General features: G+C 39.3%; 3 protein-coding genes and 1 non-coding gene across 4 annotated transcripts; 3 read left to right on the plus strand and 1 right to left on the minus strand.

Annotated features, from left to right (window-relative positions):
• The first annotated feature begins 846 nt into the window (after positions 1-846).
• LOC111336449 (uncharacterized) lies at positions 847-8,235 on the plus strand. Its single transcript, XR_015996886.1, has 4 exons — positions 847-1,123; positions 1,289-1,522; positions 5,921-5,951; positions 6,581-8,235. It is a non-coding gene; the product is annotated as an uncharacterized LOC111336449 (transcript).
• Positions 8,119-9,608, minus strand: LOC148740551 (uncharacterized). The gene is made up of 2 exons (XM_088749826.1): positions 8,784-9,608; positions 8,119-8,692 (listed from the first exon to the last, which is right to left on the minus strand). Exons 1-2 carry the CDS (start codon positions 9,442-9,444, stop codon positions 8,274-8,276), a joined length of 1,080 nt encoding a protein of 359 aa, XP_088605952.1. The 5' UTR covers positions 9,445-9,608; the 3' UTR covers positions 8,119-8,273.
• Positions 9,609-10,799: 1,191 nt separating this feature from the next.
• Positions 10,800-13,938, plus strand: LOC148740552 (uncharacterized). The gene is made up of 7 exons (XM_088749690.1): positions 10,800-11,031; positions 11,687-11,851; positions 11,953-12,066; positions 12,212-12,343; positions 12,417-12,513; positions 12,616-12,834; positions 13,532-13,938. Exons 1-7 carry the CDS (start codon positions 10,813-10,815, stop codon positions 13,918-13,920), a joined length of 1,335 nt encoding a protein of 444 aa, XP_088605816.1. The 5' UTR covers positions 10,800-10,812; the 3' UTR covers positions 13,921-13,938.
• Positions 13,939-14,080: 142 nt separating this feature from the next.
• LOC111337620 (uncharacterized) lies at positions 14,081-15,381 on the plus strand (the record flags this gene model as incomplete). Its single annotated transcript, XM_088749691.1, has 4 exons — positions 14,081-14,254; positions 14,492-14,602; positions 14,736-14,855; positions 15,163-15,381. Coding segments are annotated over 4 exons (504 nt in total), but the record flags the coding sequence as incomplete, so codon positions are not given.
• Between the last annotated feature and the right edge of the window lie 11 nt (positions 15,382-15,392).

Raw genomic sequence — 15,392 nt, forward strand, 5'->3', positions numbered from 1 at the left:
TCCAGAATTGCCTTAACTATATCTTTTTCTTCTCCATTTTACTAACAGTTTGTGCATTTTACACGAAGTGGTCCGGCCGGACCGATACTCGTGGTCTTAAAAGAAGTGAGGAGAATTTGCTACCTTCCTATAATATCAAGAAATGGATAGATATTCTAGTCTTTTCGGATAAGGACGAATAAACCGTAGGCCCTGTCTCCTGCAGGGTTAGGGGTAGGAGACGTTAATTTCCCACGCACGAGATTACTGTGTAGTGGATGTCCTCCCCTGGGGTGGGATGGGTGGGTGTTGCTCGGCATATTAGCATGTATTGCTAGGGGCCTGAATGTAGTGTATAAGATGCCAACGAGCATGTAATATGCGCGATGTAATGTGATGCGTAATGGTGTGAAGTAATACCCTCGAGACCTGCATATATATATATACAGCGTGTGTTTAATTATTTAGTTAGTTCTCTTAGGTTTGTAAATAAAACCGATTTCATTTTAACCCCTGTGTACTACACTAATCAGCCTCAACAACCCGAGTTGAAATAAAGTTACCGACCTAAGTTACAGTGCAACACCATCCGTCATCCTCATCGAGAGGACTGGATACGAACTCAGATCGGACCACTCTGTTATGGCTTTTGGGCCTGGGATCTAATTGCCTGTCATAGAAACTTTGTTCACGATCTTCTTGGAGGGGGAGGGGGAGCCACGGATACCAGTGACACCCCGTCAATGATTGGTAAGTAGGCTCGTGAGATTTATTTCTTATTCCTGTTACGTGCTAACACATTGATAACTGTGTCTGTTGTTTTCCATTCAGAGGAGACACACGTCACTTGAATTGCTCTCTATATCCTGTTGTTATTCATTGATCAAGTATCTGATAAGCTGGTACAATCACATCGTTCAGTGGTCTTACAGCAACATTACTAACGTTAGACTAACTACTTTTACTATGTTCTCAATACACTACAGCGTCAATTCTACTCTATTACTAGACTTAGATGAAAGTCAACACAAGCTGAATTACTGTCACAAACTGGCTACATGTACCAGTGAACGTGGCTCGTACAAATGTGAATGTAACGCCGGATACGTTGGAGATGGATTTGATTGTTGTTACAGCTACGCAGGTGAGATGTTCTGAAAAAAAAACTTGAAATAAATTGTTATTGCCTTTCTCGACCCAGAAATCCTAAGAAAGGAAATGTGTTTCTCAATTTAACCGTATAAGGATACATAGGGCTATAAAAACACATGTTGTCTAGGGTGAGATGATAATAATCTTCTTTATGAAGGTTTGGGTCGCACAGCGATCATGGAAAACGATGACAGTTACTTTGGAGCCCTGAGAAATTGTTAATCGCTGTTGAGCAGAGCCAGTCCTCTTACTGGAAATGCTGTTGGTGAGCATCAATGGATGTTTGGGCTGCCACTACCTTCCACTCATAGCGTGACAAGAAAAGGGCCGACAGTAGCCATTGTCCGTGTGAGAAAATACATCTTTAGTGGATACACCAGGTTATCATGGAGTGAGTAAATGATTGATTTATCTTATTTTAGCTTTTCTTCTCACTGAAATATTCAACTTCAGGTTAAAATCTAAGACTGAGTCTGCTTAATAGAGAGTCAGAGTTAGACACACAGGTCCTAAGGGCAGAGAAAGAGAGCAACTCTTCGTTTTTCATGTCATAGAATTTGAAATCTAAAACCAAATCCTCGGCGTCAGTGATTAGAAATAGCTGCACATATTAAGTTTAAGAGATATTTTGGTCACGTCCTTATTTTCGTCGTATTTTTTATTTAATTGTCTGAACGGGATATTTAGAATTACCCGTTTCATTATTTTTGGGGCTCACCATTTAACGTTAATTCGTGAGCCCCCAAAAACACTGCCTAATTTGTTACGCTGGATCTGCGTAACATATCTTATTTATTACGCTCCATTTGCGTAACTTTTCCTGTTTGTGGGTGATTTTGCTGTTCACACCCCAATTTGAACGTGACTTGTTCTTTAAACTTCTTTCATATAAGTAGGTCATTGGTAAATCTTGTCCAAATCCCTGTTGAAGTCTGTTTGATCAGACGAAACCGGTCGGATAAATAAACAAAGTTGACAAGATCTGTTGCTGCATGCCGCTCACTGGTTTTAATTTAAGAAAAGGTCAACTGTTCGCTGAATCAAAGACGCACATTACAATGGCTCAAGAAATCGGCCTTTAAAACTCTGGTATGGGGGTAAACTATCTAGCCTCATCAATATTTAGTTGGAAATTACTCCAGAACAAAGGAAGTGCAGTGGTATCCTGCCGATTCACCGACCTGATGAGTGCGACTCCAAGAAATATGAAATCGACGAAAGTTAAAATCAACATTTTCAGCAGCCGGCTTACATCATTAGCAAACGAAGTACAAGAATGCAATTAATAAACGCATTTATCACGTTAAAAGCCTCGGACAAATTATGCTTCACTAACGAAAATTTATTAGGGCTGAAAATTCTATTTCATTCCCAAGAATGCTGTCCACTTGGTCTCGCTAGAAAAACACCTGACGCACCATAGAGAAATATTTAATCGAAACAAAACAAGACATCTGCGCATTTCATATCATTTACCATAATTGATAGTTTGATTATTTTGCGTTACGCTGAGTGGTTCAAAAGTGTTGAATTTCTGGTCATGAACTGTTGAGCAGATCTTTCCCAGGAGCAGTACATCCTCCAGCTTGAACAAAACCATCAAATATTGGTTCAGTAAAATGGAAAAAACATTAAAGTGACAATAATGGGCCAAGAAGCAACAACAAATTGTTAAGCTTGTAAAAACTATGGAGAAGAGTTAACTTTTGACTCGGAAACTGATTCAGTTATAAATTTTTAGCTCAAAGGTAAATATTGATTTTTGCCATGAATTGACACCAGATGTGATTTACCAGTGGCACGTGTTCGGAATGTTTATCAATTAAGGGTATCAAGGTGAGGCTAACTGATCAACTGATCTAAACGTTTGTAGTTATTTTGGAAATTTTTCAAAATTTATCTCAAAGAGCGGGTAATGAGATCAAAAGTGCAAATTAGGAAGATAGCAAATCTTTTCCTTGTCACTTTTTTATATGATCACCTTCGTATTTTCCGCTTAGCGATAAACCCCAATCCCTTTTCAAGTTACTTTATTTTCCCTTTACATTAAAAATCTGTAGGATTTATTCTGAGACTCCTAGAAGTTTAGCACGGCTTTTTATGCGAGTCCTAAGGTGAACCCTAGAAAATGTGAAAACATTGAACAAGGTACAAGGCTTTCGTTTGTAACTTTCTCAAGAAAAATTACAATTTTGTGATAAACATTGAAAAGCGGTGCAGAGCTATTTACTGAGATCAGTCAAGTTAGTGAATGTTTTAAGTGCTTGGTTTTTCCGTCAGTGACAAGTCTAAACCTGTATCCCTCGAAAATATCAGTACATATCTATTTTAAAGCTATTTTTGGTGAAATTAATCCTCTTTCCCTATCTTATCTTCCTCTAGTAAACCTGATACTTGTATGCGAGTCGGGGCAAATTTATAGGGGAATCAAAACATCGTTTTATTTACCGAAATAAGAAGAATTAATTTGTTGCTGGGTATGTTTCAACATGTTGATGAAGGTCCAGTAATCAATATTCAGACACGTCCCCTTTTCGAAATTCTTCAAACTGTGGATCGTATTAATTGTACGAACGTTACAGCTTTATCTGATAACGTAAAGAAGATAAATATTTTCTAAAGACATCTCCACAAGCGGAAACAGATCTTTTGCAGGATGTAAGATAGTTTAACTTGATGTAATACCTTGATGAAGCCTTTTCTTATGAAGTATCCCCGTTACGCCCAAGGCCGCCTTGTTAATTCGTAATTTGTAACTAATGTTTTTACCCTTAAAAGTTTGGCACTCCGTCAAAAGGGTCTATAGATAGACCAATAAAAAAGGAAAATATTCTCCTCACCACCAAACTTTAAACCTTTAAACTTTAATGATAAATACTCCCAAAAAAGAGGTTTTCAGTACCTATTTACAAATATGAATGCTGACTATATCTGACAAGCTATTGTTAAATTATAAATTCTACCTGTCACTTGATCATTCATTTATGGCAAGTTCCAGGACTTTCTTAAAGGCCTTTACAGATGTAACGTTTCTCAGGTCTTCGTCTAACATGTAACATGTAACGTCTAACAGAGAAACTGCTCTATAGGCAAAGGACCTTTGGACGGTAGCTGATCTGAATAAAAGAGAGCAAAAATTAAGAAAAACGGTTTGTCGTCAGGTGATTTCAAGAGGGAAGTCCCGCTTGGTGCAGCAACCATATGGTGAAAACCGTCACATTTCTAAATCTGAGATTCATGACACTCACATATAAGATACATGATAGTAATATTGCCATCTAAATGTAAGAAACAAGCCGACAATTAAAGAATCTAGCTAAGAACTCTTAAAAATGATTCGATGCTATGAATCATACAACAGTGTGCATCATGTAGCTACGTGATGTCCATTGCCCTTAAGGTCAAAATCAAAAACAGAAACAGATGAAATGAAACGTACACCAGGTAAATGAGTTTTTGCTAATAACAGGTTTGTACCTGTGCCGCCTAAAATATCACATTGCAAAGTGTGTTCACGTTAAGGTTACAATTTGCGAGATACTTCCTCTTTACCTCCTTGTCCTCTGAAAGACATGACACTCTGCTTAAGTTGGATTTCAATTCGAACCAATCAAAACGCTGTTCTAGGTTCTAATATAAGGACCTGATCTCACTTGCCAAAGCCATTCTGTGAAGCATAGCTTGGAAGGAATGACTCAGTTAACCGTCTTGATCATAGGTTTGTTCCTCCGTGGAAATATCTGTTTGGCCGTAAACGGTAAGACTGTATTGGTGCTGCACACCATAATAAGCTAAACGTATTTAAAACATATTTGCTGCAACGCATCATTCACACTAATCTACATGGTGACTTCTAAAAACTTCGGTTGAATTTGACTGTCTGAGTTTATTTCTCCGACTTAGCTTTCGTTTCCAATCCTCCTTTTTGAATTTTGTCGAATTTCTCCCTTTAGAAAAAGCCAGAGCAGGAAACATTTCAGGGTGAAGCTCCCCATTTTATCCCCAGAAAGTTTTGTTGAAGAAATGGTCTTCATTTCACGGCCACTGTTGAGCTTTTAACCTCGTTTGAGTCTTGTTACCCTTATGATAAATCAGCTTCCAAACGATTCAGGAAGTAAGTGCCATAGTTCTTTTTTGATCTGTCGATTTATCTGCAGCATCATACGTTAAAAAGTCCTTGGAACACAGTTCAGCCGGTTAGAGTTTGCATTATCGGTGGATTAAGCCAGGAGATTGTCCTAAGGCCCATAAAAAAGATTCTTGGTGGCAATGAACACACGCCCTTCTTTTGAAATTTGCCATCGTAGGCCTAACAACTTTAAGGCGCCTTCACTTCGGGCCAAATCAGGTTGATAACATCATTCTTTCCTTTTAAGATAAATGTGCGAGGTACTCTTATGCAAAAATAAAAAAAGCACTTTTTTAGTCTCGCTCTATGCCTTCTTAATAGCGTTCGAAGCGTTTTGTTACCTTTGCAATTAGGGACTTTAAGCAACGAGAACGCGGACGGCGACGGGGACCGCAGGCTCTCAGGGAAAATCCAAATAACTATCTGCGCATGACTGGCGGGAAAAAGTTTGACGTTCTGCGTTCGGGCCCGACGTGAAACGAGTCAATTTGACGTTAGCCGGAAACGAGAGTATTCCTTTCTCTGCTATCGACGTGAGCATTCCTTTCTCTGCTATCTAAACGTTAAATATTCCCAGGAGACAATCAAAAATAACTTTCATCGATTTTTTATTTCATAAAATAAGATTATTCTTTAAATTGATGGTTTGTTTTTAAACAGAAACGTCGAGACTTACACCATTGACCAACATGTAAGTAAGAAATTGTAATGTAAATAAGCTTGGCTCACACTGATATCAATCGAAAATTATCCGCTGAGAATCACTCAAAAGTCAAACAGTTTGACAAAGAAGATATTCTTGCCAGATTTAAAAGTGCAGAGAGCACTACAACTTCTGTAGCCGTTTTGTTTTTTTTATCTTCCAGCACAACAAACATCTTACGAGAATATATTCTTCCAATTTACTTTGTAGGATTATGATACTGTATGTTAGGTTTTATAACGTATTTTTGGGTTCAACATCACAACGGCATAGCCTTTTTTGAAGGCGAATCCAGTGGTTCGTTTAACTCCACAATCTGCATTTACTGCAACAAAAACTTTCAATTTTTTGACTGTGTATCGCTTGTAAATATCGAGATTGTGAAGGTGAAAATAATCCAATGCACTTTTAAAATAAGGAAAAATATCTTGACGTTTCGAGGCTTCAGTCGCTTTATCATCCGCAGATGATAGCATTTAATTTACTAGTCTGTATTTTTATAGAAAGGGACAATTTAAAAAAGGTTATACAATTTTATTATATAGGTGACCCCGTGATAAGTATGTTTTGTCAGCTGTTTTGTACTGGCAGTTCAATCTACTTTGTTTACGTTTAAGGTCGACTACTCCAATGTACTGGACGAAAGATCACGATTTACTCTTAGTAAGAGAAGTGCTAACTGTTGATCCGTATAGCCAGCTGAAGGGAAGTAGGGAGAGAGCGCGACTGTGGGAAGAAATTGCCTCAAACCTGAGTGCAGTGTCTGAGCCCCGTTTCTCAGTTTCTTTGAGGTCTGTGAGAGACCGTGTAAACCTGGTTCTAATAAAGAAATACAAAAGAAAGGTTGCAGAAGAAAGCAAGGCCAGTGGAATAGCAGTTGATGAGCCTTCAGAGTTTGATGCAGCAATCGAAGAAATATGTGAGAAAGCTGAGGCTGCAGAGAGAGATCGGCAAATGATATCAGGGGAAAAAAAAAGCCAGTGCAGAGAAAGAGAAAAAGCAAGTGGAGGATATTAGAGCCAAGGCTTTGGAGAAAGTTGGAGAAACAAGAAAAAGAGTGGTTGGTGATGAAGTTAGTGAAGAGCCCGAGAAAAAGGAGAAAAGAACAAGGAGATCTGGAGCAGAGACCATGGTATATCTGAGGACAAGTCAGAAAAAGAATTCAAAATCAGGCAAGAAGAGCTAGAACTTAAAAAAAAGGAACAGTGTGCCCAAGCAAAGCGGCAAGAGGAAATGACACAGCAACTGATCCATCAACAGGAGCAGCAGCGAACAATGTTTGCTAACCTCCAGCAGCAGCAACATCAGCAGCTTCAACAGCTAAGCCAGATGCAAATGACTATAATGCAGCAACAACAAAAATAGAACCAGGCACTAGTGGCTGTGCTGCAAGAGCTTGCCAAGAAGCAGTAGACAGAATAAAAACATGTTAAGTTTAGTTTAAGTTGATATACTATGTATTTGTTGTAGTTCAATTTCATCCTTGTTTCAATTTGTCTTTTTCTTTGTTTTACACTCATTTTCATATTACGATACACAATATTGAACCAAGGATAAAATTGTTGTTCTTTATTGGGTTTAGATAATTACAGAGTTCATATTCAAAAAGTAAGCATTTGGAAGGACCATGGCAATATGCCCTGGTGTGCCAGTCTTTTATGGTTGTTAGTGCTGGTATATAATTACACCAGTGATCTCTATGGTGATCCTTCTCCCTTAAGAAAAATACAAACTGATTCATGGCATCTGTAGATGGCAAATTTATTGCAAGATCTGAAATGGCCAATTAGTTTTATTCTTGACCTGGTAATGACTCATAGATGAGGATTACTTAAAATAATTTTGTATCTGGATATTGGGCGTGGCTTATGAAACGTACAGGGTCACAAGCCCCCCTACCTAAGCAGATGGGGTACATGGAAATGTTAAAGGCATAGGGAGGAGCAAACCTTTTATTAAGTTTGAAATATTCGATTTTGATATTTATGTGGGTTGCATATTTGTTCTTTTTTTGTGACAACAAGAAGAGTTTGGCCTTTTTTTGGAGAGGGGGAATGGGAAGTCATTTTAAAATTCAAACCAAAAGTACTTGGAAAATATGTAGTTATTTTAGAGGTAATATGACTTCATTAGTACCTACATGCGGCTCTCTGTAACTTTACTTTAAAGTACCCCAGGGGTCAAACATGAGAAAGGATATTATACTTCCCCCTCCCATCCCATCAACCTACACAGCAGAATGTATTAAATATATTAAATATTATTAATATTCTTTAATGTCTGGCAAATCCTTATCCTCCCTCCCTAAAATTAAGCAAAGTATTCTTCCAAGGTGGGCGGATCCAGCTCAAAAAACTCGGTGGTTGTGTTGCCATATAAGCATGTTAATGCATTTCTTAATAAGGCACAAACAATGTACATCTTTCCTATTGAAGAAAGTCCAATCTTGAGGTTCTTTTTGAAATCTACAAACTTGAAGTACTCAACTATGTCTCCAAAGAGCCGCTCTACAGAGACTCTCACTGAGCTCATAGCCTTATTAAAATTTACCATCTGTGGGGTGAGTATCATGTTTCTAAAAGGAGTCTGGAGGTGCACCCTCAATGGGTAGGCGGGGTCTCCATAAACACAAAGTGGACGACCCGCTGGCCCAGGTGAAAAAGCATAGCGTTGCATATCTTGAAGAAGACTGGAGTCTGCTAGCATGGCAGCGTCGTGTCGTCTCCCCTCTATGAAAAAAAGATGACAAATTAAAAACATTTTGATTAAAAATTTTCGGGTCTTTTTCTGAAGGGTAATTTTATATTCCATTTCCCTTACCGATTGGTCCATACATATTTCCAATAATTCCATTTGGTAATGCCACGGATTGGAATTTTACACCGTGAACTCTTTTGTGACCATTGCAGACAATGCGCTGATTTTGGCCAGGCTTGCTTATTGATCTAACTGTCCCATCAATAAAGCCAAAACAGTTATCCAAGGGGAATCCCTTAGCTGTTATGGCGTTACTGTATTTTTCCAGCGAATGAGGGTTAAGGATGCTATCATTCCACTGCAAAATTCTGTGACTGTGTGCCTGGTAAATATAGTCGATCATGTAGTTGTTTATCATGCACAACACTGGAACAGGCTTCCCAAAGCGAGCTATCATGTCTGAATATCGACAAGGATAGCTATGTCTCTTTAGAAAAATGCAAAGAGCCTCCAATCCCCTACAGATACTTCTTTGATAGCATTCCACTACCTCAGGAATCCCCAATACTTCGGCTAGAAGTGGTAAGTCGTTCTTGTAGAAACGAAACTCTGAACGGCACTCGTCGTCTTCTAAATCATCGAAGTCAAAACCAGGATAAGAATTATACGGAAGATCGACATTATCCGACCTGTTTAAATCGTACAGGAGTAGAAGTTCCTCATCGTTTATCAAACCATCACTGTGGCTAATCAAAAGTTGATTTCGAATTTCTTTCAAAGACATAACGAGCGGCGTTTTGTAATGGCTGCTTAACTGTTTAGAAATTCCCGCCACGACGGCGTTCTCTCCCCAGTCTTATGCGGGTTTAGGAGTCCCCGTCGCCGTCCCCGCTCTCGTTTCTTAAAGTCCCTATTAATGTCCAAAGGACGTCTTTCAACGAAACTTAATAGCTTAGCTGGCTAGAGCTCGGTTTTATTCTTGCACTTCAGGGGTCGATTTCAAAACACGACCCTTGGAATTACAAATTGCTATTGACAATTGCACTTCAAGCGTTGATTGGATTGATGATGTATTCTATGAAAAACGTTTTCACCAAAATTTTGACCCTCACGAATAGGTAAGTCATCAAGTCAACATATGTTTTGGCGATTCGTTTGATATCAACTTTCTAACAATGGATCTTTAAAAACAGAAAGGAAACCTTTGCTCTAAAAGTATCACTGCTGAACTAGCACGATTAACTTTTCATATTTCTATCGATGAAAAGACATGCCACGTTACTAAACAGGCAAGCACAAACTTGTCGCATAATTTCTCCTACTTCACCTTATAAGGTCATAAAGTGTCATGTGGACACATTTTGCGAATCGCAGTGCATGGAATAGTCGTCACGCAAAAGTAAAACTGTACTAAATTAATTTCGGGATTTTTTTAGAAAACCGTAATGATGTACTTTTCCTTACCTTAAGGTATTCCACTCCAAACTGGTAGGCTTAACATTTCCCAAAATCTGCAAGATTGGAGCTGCAGCAGTGGATGTTCACCCCCTCAATATTGTCGATTGTCTCGTTGCACAAACATTGTATTCCCTGTTGCATTCAAGGGATCCGGAACAGTGAGTACTCTTGTATAGTTCTAGTTTACACCCTTTCTTGCGGATGAAGAAACTCTATCCTATATCAACAGGCCGAGGGATGACTGCGAATGCATTAAGCTACGCAAAGCCTGAGAATAATTTAGTGGGATCGCATTCGGGATAAATTTCTTTCGTTGCTTCATTGTAAGCAGATACCTTCTCATGCTCATATTATGTTCTTTAGTCCTATGTCTTGCTTTAAGACGTCAGTTTATCACTTTTTTAAGCAGTTAATCCTCTCCTCCACTGTAATGGGGCCATCACTGATAATTCTTCAATAACGAAGAGCTTAATGGCCTGATTCCATGAGGAGCTGAGGGAAGCAATCCAATAACAAGGGCAGAAACCACTTAAATAAACGCAAAGAATAACGGAACAAAACGGGTCATGCCCTCACCGAGATTGTTTACTTCCGCTTTTACCATTTGTTTTAACAAAAGCTACGGAATTTCACTTTTAGCGCTTTACCTTCGAAATTACAGGTTAACGTTCACGAGACAGTAAGTCATGGTGAGATGTTCTCACGTGTCCACTCACCCTCAGCTATGTGGGTTCAGTCCGTTAGCGCACTTGGCTTTAAGGTGTGCTCGCGTGAGTTAGGTATTGGATCTGATGGGACCGGAATCATCAACTGGCTGGCTTTCCAAGATCATCCAAAAATTACTCTTGGCAGAGCGGCTTTTGATGGCATATGGACAACAGAAACTAAGTGTGACAAAGTTACCTTCTCACAGGTTAGGAAAAATGTTGAGGTTCAAAGTCCAAAAATGTTTAAGCTATCAAGGTCTTTAAGCCTATTTGATGTTCTTGGTTATGAACATATATACATTATTTTGGACAAGTTTCCATTTCTGAGTTGGCAATTTACATTTTGTAATCTTGTGGACGATCATGACAATACCCAAATCTGGTGACGGATAAGAATAAATGGATACTTAGAGTTTCTCCTCTCAAGTTGTAAAAGACAAGTTGGTAGCCATTCTAATTTCAGAGCCCACATACGTTGTATAGTGGAGGCACGGTGGCCTCATGGTTGGTGCGCTCGACTCCGGATCGAGTGGTCCGGGTTCGAGCCCCGGCCGGGACATTGTGTTGTGTTCTTAGGCAAGACACTTTACTCTCACAGTGCCTCTCTTCACCCAGGTGTTTAACTGGGTACCGGCAATTAATGTTGGGGGGTAACCCTGCGATGGATTAACGCTGGGGGTAACCCTGCGATGGACTGGCATCCCATCCAGGGGGGGAGAAGAAATACTCCTAGTCGCATCATGCTACAGAAACCTGCCTGATGGGCCACTAGGCTCGTAAACAGACTTTATCTTACATACGTTGTGTGGCCACGCGAAATTTGTTCTTAAATTGTAAAGTGATGCTTTGATAACATTACAGAGTTTTCCCAGAAGACCTTTCGTGTTTGTGTCAGCAAGATACACACGCGACACAAAACCAGATGACGCAATGTATGTTTGGTTGGAAAACGTAAATTCCAGAAGTTTTGAGGTGTGCATCCGGGAGTTCCTGCCCTTCAATGGAAAACATAACGACACCACTGTGGTAAGACATACGCTCTTGAAGTTTTCAGTGGTACACGTGCGAGTCGTTTGTGTTGTTATTCTGTCTGACGGCAACACTTGCTCTGTATTTGTTTATTGCAGGACTGGTTCGCGTTTTTTGGCGCTGGCTCTGAATTGAGTTTCACGCTGTCAGGGGAAAAGTATTTTCCAAACAGTTTTCCGCCAACAGCAGAAGACAATTATGGTTTCTGTCAAGTGAGTGTAAATTACTATAATTCTTTGTGAACTTGGAGGTGCGGTTCCTTGGTGAAAGATTTTGGGGAGTTCACTTCCAAACAGAAATAGTGCAATACGAATTATCTCAATCTCAAATCGTCTTATTTCTCTCTTATTTTTACAGGAAGTGCCGTCCAACACAACTTTTTATGCCTTACCAGTTATCCTTGTGTCTGTGCAGCATATGTACAACATTCAAGTCAGCACGAAGAGCCTCATTTCACCGAAAAACAACATTATATCAGCCTGGGTTGAGGTACATTGAGCAGTTCATCTTTATGTTGGCCTTTTTTTCTGCTCTTGTTTTACCGTGTGGTCTCTCTGTGTAGGAAGTTAGCCTCACATCCATGAAGATTTGCGTCAAAGATTTGAGCGGAACAGGAAGCAAACACGACCCTCTGTCGGTTAGCTACGTCGTTATTGGAGGTTAGTGTTCGGCCGGAAGGTGCTAGTGTTATCATTCTGCAATTTACCTTTGCTTTCTTTCGTTAATTCTGATGTAACTATTATTTTGCTTCACATTCACAGACCTAGATCCCTGCCTAAATGTGTTTTGCCCGTTATTGGGAGCTTGCAAAACCTACAGCGCCTATGAGACACGCTGTGTGTGTAACGAAAACTGCCCTTCGTATCAAAATCCAGTCTGCACAGAAGGTGGGACAACGTACGACAACGAATGCCTCTACAGGTCGAGTCAGTGCAAGGGTCTGGAAAATAACACTTTGTATCATCCTGGCACCTGTGAGGGTAGGGCTACATTTCAAGAAAATTCGGATCACTCACAGTTTCTGGGCAACCAGTCGATTTTAAATCGTCACGATTTATAAGTCACTCGATAAACGATTTGAAGCGAGACTCGTTTGTTTGTGAATAGAAACGAGACTCGTTTAGGAACGAGACTCGTTTTTAGAAACGAGACTCGTTTTTAGAAACGAGACTCGTTTTTAGAAACGAGACTCGTTTGTAGAAACGACGGATCACTCACAGTTTCTGGGCAACGAGTCGATTTTAAATCGTCACGATTTATAAGTCACTCGATAAACGATTTAAAGCGAGACTCGTTTGGGATCACTCACAGTTTCTGGGCAACCAGTCGATTTTAAATCGTCACGATTTATAAGTCACTCGATAAACGATTTAAAGCGAGACTCGTTTGTTTGTGAATAGAAACGAGACTCGTTTAGGAACGAGACTCGTTTTTAGAAACGAGACTCGTTTTTAGAAACGAGACTCGTTTTTAGAAACGAGACTCGTTTTTAGAAACGAGACTCGTTTGTAGAAACGAGTCTCGGGAAAAATGAACAGGAACTTTGTTCTCCTAGACACATGAACATGATAACATCGCCACACAAACTCTCGGAAATCGTCAGCAACCTAAGGTGTAACAGTGAACATAAATTTGGCTATTACAGAGTAACGACTCCGTTGTTTTAAATCTTTGCAGGCTTTGCAATAGTTCATGGTCGTGTTAAGCTCCTTCCAGTTTCCAAATGTCCAGAATCTAGCTGCAAGACAGTGGTATTCCCACCATACCGCCTTTATCCGAACGAAGAAGTACAAGTACAGATCACCCTAAATCACATGAACCTGAATGATTCCGTGACAGTGCACCATGCCATCACATATTGGACTGAAAAAGTAAATACGCAAAATTTTACAGTCTGCGCGATGCAGTCTGGCAGAAATGGAAACAACATTAATCCTTTCGCTACCATTGATTGGATGGCTTATCAAGGAGCCCCACCCAAGGGAACGACGGGAAGAATCAAAATGACAAAATGGTTTTTAGGGCTTAAAAAGGTTAATAATGAAAGAAAAAACATCTTCAGGTAAAAACGCATTGTAATTTCTGAACTTTTAATATAATTTGATATTCGAATCTATTGGAAATTAAGATTGTTTACGATTACTTGATTGTCATCAATTTACATCAAACTCACTCACAGTTTCAAAAGTGAACTAAGATGTTATTTGATATAATTTCCTCACATGCGTATACGACAAGTTTTACGATTCGCCAAATGTACTTGTGACGTCCAATCACCAAAGAAGTGGGAAGGAACATGATGTCGCATTGATCTGGACAGAAGACGTAACCAAGGACTCGTTCAAGGCTTGTTTGCGAGAGTTGCAAGACTTTGATGGCAAGCATGAAGATATATATGTGGTACGTCTTATCCTTTCTCCGAATACAACTGCGGCAGGATCGATAACGCTATAAGATTGAGGACATTGTTTGTCAGTCCCTTTGAGTAAGAGGAATAATTTAAATTTCATTCATTTTTTCATACAATTTCAAGGTCCATTTTCTGTATGATATCATTTGCAGCTCATTGATAATGCGTTATTGTTCTAACTACAAGTAAGGCTTTTAGAGTTATCTTTTTGCATTGGATCTTCACAGACCTGGTTGGCCTTTGCTAGGCTGCATAAACCGTTCTTCACTGAATATGGCTCTGTAAACTTTGCAAACACAAATCCGCCAAGAGATGAAGACAACAATGCCTACTGCGAGGTGAGTTTTGAGTGATCTTTAGACAGAATGAACTTTTTCAGTAAGGAAACTGAAAATAGTTAACGACAATTATTTGGATAATAGCTATGCAAGATTCCTTTATTACATTTTTGCTTTTCTGTTCTACTGACAGTTTGTACACTTTACACGAAGTTACAATGCAACACCATCTGTCCAAATATCTGCCACTCACAGCACAACAGCAAGTGGAAACTTGGCACCAGTTCACAACGGTATTTCTACGTGGATTGAGGTAAACAGCCCAGGTCTCGGAATACTTCCGAATGTGAAGACTAGTAAGCTTGGATATAGCTCCTTGTTATCAAAGATTACCAAAACATTTTCTCCGATCTTCTGCTTTAATAATTCGCGGTTTACATTTCCACCTGGATGACAATTATACTGCATAAAACTGACAAAGCTAGAACTCGAAAGAGATACATATCACTGGCCGGAACTTGTTTTTATTAGGTTCTAAGGTCAAGAAAGCCTAGAAATGTTTTTCTTAATGAGCTTGATATGCAGATTGCTTTGTCAAGATTACTTTAAACTGTTTTCAGAACATGAATGTGTCTGGATTCAGAGTATGTGTCAAGGAATTGTACGAAACCAGATATGATCCTGTTTCAGTGAGTTATGCAATCCTCACAGGTCAATAATTGTACCAAATAATGCAATTAATCTTTTGGGGGCTAGATTGCAACAATATCTTGACAGAAAGATACAAATACTTCCCTAGACTTCAAACTTAATGAATAATGAATGTCCGTTACTCTTTTCAAGATTTAAT

The sequence above is a fragment of the Stylophora pistillata genome, chromosome 2 (genome assembly GCF_964205215.1).
Source record: "Stylophora pistillata chromosome 2, jaStyPist1.2, whole genome shotgun sequence".
Lineage (NCBI taxonomy): Eukaryota > Metazoa > Cnidaria > Anthozoa > Scleractinia > Pocilloporidae > Stylophora > Stylophora pistillata.